Source organism: Pundamilia nyererei, unplaced genomic scaffold, assembly GCF_000239375.1.
Source record: "Pundamilia nyererei isolate P.nyererei 1_Seehausen unplaced genomic scaffold, PunNye1.0 scaffold00082, whole genome shotgun sequence".
Taxonomy (NCBI): Eukaryota; Metazoa; Chordata; class Actinopteri; order Cichliformes; family Cichlidae; genus Pundamilia; species Pundamilia nyererei.
Genome location: NW_005187483.1, coordinates 1,820,729 through 1,831,367, shown reverse-complemented (window position 1 = coordinate 1,831,367; position 10,639 = coordinate 1,820,729). Strand labels below are relative to the sequence as shown.

The 10,639-nt window shown below is 38.0% G+C and overlaps 1 protein-coding gene across 1 annotated transcript; it reads right to left on the bottom strand.

Annotated features, from left to right (window-relative positions):
* Positions 1–4,468: 4,468 nt before the first annotated feature.
* agpat9l (1-acylglycerol-3-phosphate O-acyltransferase 9, like) lies at positions 4,469–9,327 on the bottom strand. Its single transcript, XM_005738190.2, has 14 exons — positions 9,220–9,327; positions 8,726–8,915; positions 8,554–8,620; positions 7,144–7,292; positions 6,903–7,048; positions 6,516–6,590; positions 6,315–6,404; positions 6,130–6,223; positions 5,914–6,029; positions 5,614–5,669; positions 5,319–5,404; positions 5,072–5,200; positions 4,793–4,872; positions 4,469–4,594 (listed from the first exon to the last, which is right to left on the bottom strand). The coding sequence occupies exons 2-14, from the start codon at positions 8,867–8,869 to the stop codon at positions 4,486–4,488; spliced, it is 1,341 nt and encodes a 446-aa protein (XP_005738247.1). The 5' UTR covers positions 8,870–8,915; positions 9,220–9,327; the 3' UTR covers positions 4,469–4,485.
* Between the last annotated feature and the right edge of the window lie 1,312 nt (positions 9,328–10,639).

The following is a 10,639-nucleotide window of genomic DNA, read 5'->3' as shown; positions in this document are numbered from 1 at the left end:
GACCGAGACTGTCCTCGAACTGGCAACCTTCCGATTACAAGGCGAACTCCCAACTCTTGAACCACAATCGCCCTATTATATTTATATATAAAAATGATTGGATTGTATCAAATAAAACATCAATCAACCATAAATATCATATCAACCATATATCAAACCTCAAATACATCAATTAAGAATACAAAATAGAAAAAAACAACAACAGCAAAAACCCAGACCAAATCCTGATGACCATGAATCCATAAATGGCAATGACATTATCTTATATTTTCTGCTTACAAAAAAGATATGGCATTATATATTCTTATTGTACTATTATTTTTGTTCCTATGTTGAGAGAGCTGCAAGAACACTGATGAATTACTTTCACTTCAACCCTTTCTGACTTTGGTGTCCTATTTAAAGTACAAAAACAAGAATGCATCTGTAATCAAAATACGAAATACATCTCATCTGTTATTTAGAAGTCTGTTGAGTATGATGTCTTTTTTGAGAACATTTCCTTTTTTATAACAGATTTGATGTTAGTTTTTACTAAAATTGAGTCATTTTTAAAAAAATTAATCTAACAACAACAAACAAATATATATATAAAAATACATATATACTTTTTAAGAATTAAAAGTAAAGAAGGTGGCCCTGACTGCATTCATTGCAGCCACAGGCACTGCTGTTTCATTTTTTGGGGGGTACTGTTGCCACGGATACAACAACAAACATCCACATAAACTGCAGAGCCACTTTCTTACCAACATATCAGCCAAGTCTACAAGAGAACAAGGAGTGTGTGAAGTCCGGAAAGGCAAGCTCCTCTTTCAGCTACAAGAGCGACTGTGCATGTTTGCATCCACATGACTGAGAGTTTTGGTTTTGATTTGGTTTTTTTCTGATATTTGTACTTCTGCTATCAAAGATGCCAATTGCATCTGGAGCTGCAGGCAGGGTGGATGTAGGAATAGACACAAGCAAAACATGGACACCACAAGGACTGAAAAGGAAAACAAATTCTACCCACAGAAAAAACGACTCCTATCTGCAAAGGTGAGATTACTACAGATAGTGATCAAATGTAACTGCATCTTTTTAAATATGCTTGATCAACAACATTTATAGCCTCGTCTGAAGACAAATCACTGGACAAAACTGTGACTATTTCATCATTAGATGAAATTGTGTTATTGTTTAACACAAACTGAACAGCAGTACTTTATAATACAGCAACTTAAGATGTTTTTGCTGTGAAACTGCAACTGTATTCGTCATTCGTCTGTCTTACAAATGAATACTCTGCATATACTGCTGGTTTTATTTGTCTGGTTTTATGAAGACCAGCTGGCTCATGTTAGAGGCAAGACTGCTCTTAATGGAATAACCATTGCATTAAACTATGTTGTACTGTAGACCTGCTGGCCTTTATTGCTAGGAGATAAAGGCACCCTAATTTAACTCTGTCCATTTGAATCAACAGCAACCTGTTTGTCATCCGAACTGGGCAGAGGAGACGCAGATGTTTGACACTAATTCCACTCATAAATATTTCACCATCCCGTTTTTTTTTCCAAACCGGGTTACAAAAAGAAGAGACAAAAAGACTTGAAAGCTGTGACACACAGTTAAATCATTTTTTATTTGGACAGTGAGCGTTTTTGTAGTTTTACCTCTGTACCACACCAAAGGACATTTTAATTCAACCAATCAAAACGAAGATTCTTTTACTCAATAGTTAAGATCAATTTAACATTAGCTATTTAGAAATCACAGCCATATTATACATAGTATCCCATTTTCATAGGTTTAAAATGAGTTTGACAAACAAATATAGTTTTATACATAAAGACTGGTTTTGATACTTGGCTGAAAATCCTTTGCACTCACCGACTGTAAGTCTAGAAACCATGGACATCACCAAATGCTGTATTTCCTCCCTTGAGATGCTCTTTTCTTTTTCTGCAGTCACTTATAGTTGTTCCTTGTTTGTTGGCCTTTCTGCCTTCAGCTTTGCATTTTTTATAACTGAAAAGCTGCTCTACTAGGTTCAGATCAGGTAACTGACTTCTTAGCCTTTCTTTGCTTTGAGAAACTCTTGGTTTGCTTTTGCCGTTTGCTTTAGGTAATTGTCCATTTGCACTGTGAAGCACACTCTGATCAGTTTGCAGCATCGTCACATGCTCACCTAACCTATAAACACCAATAACCCAGTTCCACTGGCACATCTCCATAATTTCTCATTATTTTTGTACAAGTTCATCTTGGTTTCCAAAGATTTTATTTTTTCCAGAATTGTGCATTTAGCAGTTTTTTTGGTTTTCTTAGTCTAACCAGTGGCTGTTGATTGTAGACTTTGACAATATCGCACCTACCTCCCCCAGTTTGTTCTTGGCTTGTCTAGATGTTTCAAAGCTGTTTTCATAATAATTCTGTCATTGTGCACTTCAGTTGTCTTCTGTGGTCTTTTAACCCTTTCGGTGTTGCTGAGCTGGCCAGAGGATTTCTTCTTTTTAAGAAACTTTGTACACATTGGCGATTTGGCCATTAAAGGCTTTTTTTCACCTACACCAACATTTGTGTTAAGCTTATATTGAGAGTTCCAGTGAAACAAATACAAGTTTAGCACATGGAATTAACTCCAGCTATTTTATCTGCTCCAGTTTTCATAAATTATGGCAACAGACCTTGCAAGATCACAAAACTGTGTCTGAGTGTCTGAAAAGGAAGGACCATGTATAAAAATAGCTGTATATTAACTGCGTTAAGGGTCTTGGTTAACCCCTTGAATGAAAACAAGAATATTCTTATCTGAATACTTATGGACCAAACTATAAAACACAAAGTCATTCATCTGACTACAGAGTTTCTTAGCTATGATTTCTACTTTGTCATTAATACTTGCAGATATCAGGAACTCAAAGCACAACAGAGAAAAGGGGACTCCTTGCAGGTGAGTACTTTCATCAGTCAAAGGCCGACTGGTTTAAAGGTTTTCAGACAGAATTTCATTGATTCAAACTTGTTTTTAAACAGAGCACTCAGGACAAATCAGAACCCAGCGATCACAAAAATGATGGTGAGATCATTGACAGTTTGACAAACAAACAGAAAATATCAGGACACGCAACATTCAAAAAGTCTCCCTAAAACAAATGCTTCTTCAATCTGCTTTAAGGGTCCAAAGAGGAAGTCCCAGAGAAAAATGGAAGCCATGAGGATGAAATTTCAGAAAAACCATCCAGTGAGAAGCCATCTAAAAAGTCTGTTCTGTGCGTTATACTGTGAAGCAGTTACAGCTCATGTTGTCATTAAATGAACTGGACTGTCACGCACAACAACGTTAACATTCATTATTCAAGTGTCAAACTCGTGGGCTTTTTTTTGAAAAGCAGACGAGGTCAAATTTCCCTTTTGAAGAACAAATGCTAAGCTGCTGTCAGTTTTGAACTCAAATGTGTTTGTTCGTTCAAGCTGACTGAGAACTAGCACGGTTTGGTAGTTATCGGCGTGAATTCTTTTGCAGTATTACACGGCAACACCTGAATTCATTTGTATAGTACAACATTTGTACCATGGGCTTTTGACATGTAGACAAACAAACAAACCAAAAAACACAACAAGTAGAACACATTTAAGTCGACAAATTACACATTCATCAAGCCAGTTTTTTTAAACCAGTGGCTCATCGGCAATCACACATTTCACATCAGTAAACACTGTGCTCAGTAGTTTGGGGTCACTTAATGCGTCTTTGTTTCTGAGACAAAAAAAAAATGCTTGTTTTCATCTAATATGAAATGTTGATGAAAAGGTTGTAGAATCAGGAGAATTTAAAATCATAACTTATGATTGCAGCAATGTTGTTCATGTATTACAAACACACTGCTACCTACCACAAATGTATCAAATTTATCATGTTAGCACAGCTGAAAACTGTTGTACCCTTTAAAGAAGCAGTTTAGTTGGTTTATTGAGTGCATGAAGCTTTGTTGCATTATAGTTTTTAAAATCCTAAAGTTGTTTTACTGGACGTGTTTGAGACTATGATCAAACCGACAGGTGCTGTTGCTCCATACACTTAATGCTTCTGTAATCAGTGGGGGGAAAAAATAATCAGTTAGCCTTTTCATATGTTGAACTCGCATTATTTAAATCAATGTGCCACTGGAACACTGCAGTAATCATTGCTGAAACAAAATGTCTCTGTATTTTCTAAAAAATAAAAAATATAGAACATGCTGTGTGACCCCAAACTCTTTTTTAAAGCAGCAGTAAACACAGTTCCTCATAATGTTCAATATTGCACTTGTGTTATCTATGAATCACTGAGACTTCCCTCTCTTTAGCTGTACCTAAGTTTTCACAGTTTTTTTAAATCTACTGTTGTGCTTTCCCAGTCAGTTACAGCCAGAGAGAAAACACTGGAGGACCACTGCATTTTTTTTCCCCAGTAGATATTCTCCAACACAAGACAAGGCCTTTGTTTGACTGAGGATCTCAGTCGCTGTTGCTGCTGCTGTCATCTCTCACCACCATGTTGCTGTACTTCTTCTGCTGCTGCTCTTTGAATGTCTCCTTCACCTTTGCCCTCTTGAGGCCTCCATCCCTGCATGCAGACAGAACTAAACGATTATTCAGTGTCATACGTTTCCCTATGGCCAGGTCATAAAAAAACAAAAAACAAAAAAAGAGCTGACTGACACTTGATTAGCATTCAGACAAAGGACTACATCTTTCTCTGTTACTCTTGTCTGTGAAATCATTAAATTAGAATCACTTTAAAAGGGATGAGGTAAGAGCTTACCATTGCAGATCTACCAGCCCTCCCTGGTGAGCGATGGCTGACTTCACTCTGTTGGCAAACTGGACAGCATCTTCACCCTCCTGACATTTTTTGGGGGAAATAAAACTGTGTGAATCCGTTTATTGTCACAAATTAAAGCAGTTTTATTATAAAGACTAAAGACCAACAGTCAATTTAAGCAAGTTAAAGTCTCAAGAAAACAAATGTGATCCGAGTTAAAGTCCTCCTAAGTCTATACAGATATGTACATAGACTTCATTCATCACATGTTACACACACCTGTTGGTGCATGGCTGGCAGGTACCAGACATTGCATACAAGGGCCCAGCTGGTCATCATCCTCAGCAGGTAACTGACCATGCTGTGCTTGGAACTGTTCCAGAAAGCATCTCCAAACTTTGGGTCATACTAGGAAAAGTTTAAAAAGCACAGAGACAAGCATTAAGTAGCAGAAATGTGTGACCTAAAGGGCTCAAATATATATGACTGAGAGATGAAGGAGGAATGCTAGACTGGGCTGAAGTACCTTAATGGCGACTGGGTATATTGTTGTTCCAATTTCAAAACTTCCCTTTTTAAACATCATGACAGATGTGTTGTTAATACAAGTTCCTATAGAAACAGGAGATTAAACAGACAGCTGTGTGAGCTTCTTCCAAACCCACATAGAAAATATCTGCTCGTGTGTCACAGCTCAGTGGCCAGACTGCCATCAGACACGGAGCTAAAATAACAGCTCTCACTCAGGCTTTTCTTTGATGATACAAAGATCAAACTGCAGTGGATAAAGTAACTTTATCTGTCTACTTGGTGACGCTTACCCTCTGGAAATATCAATATAGGAAGCTTTTTTTTGTCGTTCACATGGTCTTTCAACCTGGAAACAACAGAACAGGTAATAGAAACCATTTATAAATACACACAATAAAAAATACATTCAACAATTAGAATGAGTGCCTTATTGAGAAGGGATTAAAGTAAAGAGACTGGAATCTAAACTGCAGTGAATCCAGCATCAGCGTTCCAAAACATACTCGTTCTTGTTTTGACGATAATACGTTTCTACTTCCAAGCAAAAGACCTGAAAGAAACGTGTTGAAGTGAGGGAGTGAAATATGAACCTTTTGGTCACTAGATGGCGATCTTTCATCTCTGACCTCTCAAACCAGACATGAGGACAGGATCTCACCATGGCTCTCTGAATAATTCCCATCAGGCCTCCATGGACCTGACCCACCTAGGAAACACATAATGCAAAGAAATTGTTTTACAACAAATCAGTTTCTTTATATGTAAAACTCCAAATAAGTTGATTTGAGGGTGACTTCTTTGCATACCATAGCATAGCAGCCATCTGTGCACAGAATCACAATGTCGATCGGAGAAGTATGATTGGCAACACAGATTCCTCCTTTTTTGGGTTTATTTTCCCTGCAGAGGAAATGACAACACTGAAATCAAAGACAAAGGGTAAAACCAGTCTTTTTTAAGGATGTGGTACATAACAGGAAAGCATTTGTACCTGTTGTGATAGCGAATCGTGGCAGAGAGTCCTCGAGCACAGATTCTGTAGCACATCACGTGGACCAACTCACTGAGCCAGAACTTTATCCTAAAAATAAATATTTACAAGGAAAAAAAATGACACATTGTTGAGAAAAGATTTCCATTATAGTACTTTTTCTAATGTATAAGATAAAAAAAACAAAACATTTTTAGTCACCTCCAGTTTGGAAGCAATCCAACTGCAGATGTTCCTATTACCAACCAGCTAACACCGATGATGGTCAACGTTATTCTGGAGAGAGAGTGACACATTTCACCTTCAAGCAGCAGGTCAGTTGGAGTTTAGAGTTTTTATTGAAACTTAACAGAAATATAAATTACTGCATGTTATGTAAAAAATGAATTTGAATTGCATATTTTTATTGCACATTTTTATGGCATTAACTTCTTCCTCTCATACAGCTTGCAATTTTTTCAGTAGGTTTTAACTCAGTTGAGATCATTTTTAACACAACCAGGTGAGTCTTGACTCTGTCTTCCACATTGCTTCTCTGTGGAGGAAAGAGTAAATTTGGGGTGGGTGGACTCTGCAGTATTTTTCTACCTGAGGGGGGCAAGGATGCAGTATCTCACAATGATGCCAAGGCCATAGACCAGCGTCAGCTTCAGACTTATGTACTGGAAATCATTGTTGGTGCGAGTCAGTAAGTTCCAGGACACCAGCTCCTCAGAAGTGAACCGCTGGGTCACCTGATTTTAAAATAGAAAGTTGACAAACATGACTAAAACATTTTCATTTTAAAATTAAAACCAAGGTTTGCAGATGTGTTAATAAAAAAATGTACCTCATCATCTACAATACTCTCAATCCCTTGTCGGGTGAAATAGAAACAGTCACTTAGTGTAAAATCACCACCCACTGGTGGTTTTGGGCGACTTCGTCGAAGTTCCTCGAGCTCCTTCTCCATTGATCCATTTTCCCTTTGGATGAGACCTGACACACATGCAAACACACACACAGACACGCAGACACACGCAGTGATGCAATTAAACTAGCTGATATGATTTTTTTATATTAGTAACAATCACATAGATAAGTCAGCCTTGGCAAATGTCTTAAGGCAATGTTAGGGTTAGAAGATTAAAGAATGTGTCAGGGAGTTCAATCGGGAATGTTGTTCCTGGAAGAGCATTATGTGCTGCACTTTGACAAAACGCATTAAAAAACAACAACAACAAAACATGAGGACTGAAGCCATTCAGAGCATTAACTCAAGATAAAATTCTTTAAAAAGAACAGAACTGAATCTACATCACCTCAGTGTTATATGGCACAACAGGCAGGCATGTAATACTTTTAGTGATAAGATACTGTATCTGGAGTTCTCATCATAGAAGGGACTTTACAAGAAAGAGCAACTCAATTTATGAAATGTGTCGCCTAAAACATGTCCTTAAACGTTCTTACTTGTTTTTGCTTGCAGTCTTTATTAATAATGGTCATACTGAACAGACTGTAAGGCAAACAGGTCTGAGAACAGTTTAAAAACAGCCTCAGCTTGGATCCACATTACCTCATATCTCAGCAGGCAAAGTCCAGAACCTACACTAACACGCGCCGTATTCACTCAAAACATTCAGTACAATGTCTGCCCTGTTTCTGTTCTTCAGGGACTTTTACTTCTTGCACTCATTGCTCATGTTAAAAATGTTCGGCTCACACACTTGGAACTTTGGAGAGAGCAATTTTTGCTGACCAAACTGTCTTTCTGTGCTCCAGCATGGGAAACCATCCTGTGAAGCTTGGAGATTGATAAAGAGTTTATTTATTGCATCTTGTGAGATAAGACAAGGTTCCCAGAGCAACTTTACTTATTACCTATCATAAAGGTTACTGAGCCTCAGCGCCACAAAGAGACTTTTTGGTGAAAAATTAGCTGTAGTATGGTAGAAAATATGAACATTTTTCCTTAAGACACAGCAAGTTTTGCTCCGTGAGTATTTTATATGCATGCATTTTTAAAAAAGGCCACTTTAAAGGTAAATCAGTCTATTTTTTATAATGTGGCCATATCATTGCAACATGCCAGCACAGACTTATGATGAAGTATCTGATGAAATCTCATATTGCAGCAGACGCAAAGCTTTCCTTAAACCAAAGTTTCACAATAAGGGATATGACATCAAGTTATCTGTAAAAGAGTGCCCCTGCCTCATTTTCTTTAGATCTATCAATCAAATTTCTTTCTACTTACCATTAGATGAGGAGGGTTTGAGTGTTCCTTCATCTGAATTTGCTTTCTGTATATTCAGAGTGGCCCACTGTGGAGAACAGACAGCATATATTAATGGCCAAGAATCAAAATATATCCACCTGCTTAAAGCATATTAACCTATGAGGGACATAAGAATTACGTGTGTTAGTACCTCCAAGGTTTTCACCAGTATGGTCATGTAGATCTCGGAAATGCCCAGTGAGAATCCAAACATGGATGGGATCATGATGAGGATGATTACGAGGTACAGCCAAATCTTCAGTGCCCAAAGGGCTCCCGCCCAGAAATCGTCCATCTCTACTTTATTCCCTGAGTTAAACAAGAGCAGCCCGGTGGCTCAGCTGCATGAGAACAAAGGGGGGAAAGAAAGACTTCACTTTCCTTTCTTTACTTCTTAGACAACGTGGAAACATGTAATCATAACAAGGGGGGGGGGGGGTGAAAAAGACAAACGAAACGCTGAAAGACTCCGGGTCACACTACACGGTACAGGTACACACTGATCCCACGTACAAAAACAATGGCGATCAATAGCACATGTAATCCTTCCAATATAAACAAATCCACAAACTCTGACAGAGCTCCTCTATACTTTAACTACACAGCTACATTTATCCTGTTTCAGATTGTACGAGATCAACTTACCTGTCAAACATTAGTCCATTTCCTTTCCTACAGCGGGTAATTTAAGAGACTGAACACACACAGAGCAAACACGCCCATTTACTTACTAGAACAAAGTTCATGACCTACAGCGCCTTCCTGTGGACATCTTTGGACACTATCAAAAAGACTGAGGTCTACAGGTTTGATTCATAAAAACTTTTGTATTTTAGTCCATAGGAAGACGTAGTCAAACGTAGACCAAACTAACTACTATGCTATACTATACAAACTAGTTACTATACAAGTTGACCCTGCTAGGATCACATTTGAAAATACTTTTTGGAGACGTGTTATTTTTGGATGAGTCTGAGCCAGAGGAAGCACTCAAAGCAAATGCCACTAAGGTTGAGTTAAAGTATGTAGATGGAAGCTGCTTCTTATAATACTGAACTTGTATTTACTGATCGTATCATAATTTTTTTAATTTTAAGAAGTAAAGCGTTGTTAAAAATGTAAAAAACAAAACAAACAAAAAAAAACACTGTTTGAAAACCGAAAGTTGCTCTTTCATATTTGCCAAGCCTCCGTATATATCAGGCATCCAGGTTGTTTAAAGCTGACATAATTGACTGAAGCGTGAAGAGAATCAGTAATATTAATAAAATGCCTCAGACAACTCACCAGAACACAGGAAAGCCTTAATGAGGAATGTGGCAACAGTCTCTGTGTGGCAGAGCCTCCCTCTCTGACCTAAAACTAACAAAAGGTCCTGATTATTTTCTAGGTTCAGACATTTCACAGTCTGTTGCTCATTACTGTAACAGGGGACTTAAGGGGGGCGGTTTGGGTAACGTCTCTGGGAATGATAAGAGGTTCACTTCATCCTTCTCTGAATGGCGTTCAGTTCATTATGAGAGCTTTCTGCACTACAGCGTTGAAGCTTCGTAAAGATCAATTTTCAAAAGACAGCTGGCTACAGAGAGACACACAGATATTGTGCCATACAGTCTTTAGATTCATTGCAAAATGTTTGGACCTTTTAAACATTTTAAATCTTTGATTGATTACACTGTTTATTGTTAATGAATCAAACAAACTGCTCAGGCTTGAGACTCCAGATGTGTAGTGAAACTCCTGTCAACAACACATTGTTTGCCCTTTATTGGGTGTGTTAGTTGCAGCAAGGCAGTGCCTGTTAGTATGAACGAGCTCATTTTTATTGTAAGTCTCAACACAGACAGCTCACCTCGTGTTTCAAGGTGGTTTTACTGGGTCCTGTTATTGGACCTCCCCAGTGGTGCCCATTAGTGCTGCTGTTGTTGTTGTTGGTTTTTGGTAGAAGAAGAGGAATGTTCCATATATTCTGTATGGAACTGTGTGCTATCTATTGTTTGAAAAGTCTTATTTCAAGACCTAAGTTTTCCAAGATTATCTCCTTTCAGTTCTAATATATACTTGA

Coding starts and splice junctions, on each gene's coding strand:
- agpat9l (XM_005738190.2), bottom strand. CDS start 8,869: ATGGACGATTTCTGGGCGGGAGCCCTTTGGGCACTGAAGATTTGGCTG. Junction 7,293..8,553: donor CAAACCCTCCTCATCTAATG/GTAAGTAGAAAG, acceptor CATGTGTGTCAG/GTCTCATCCAAAGGGAAAAT. Junction 7,049..7,143: donor AGAGTATTGTAGATGATGAG/GTACATTTTTTT, acceptor TTTTAAAATCAG/GTGACCCAGCGGTTCACTTC.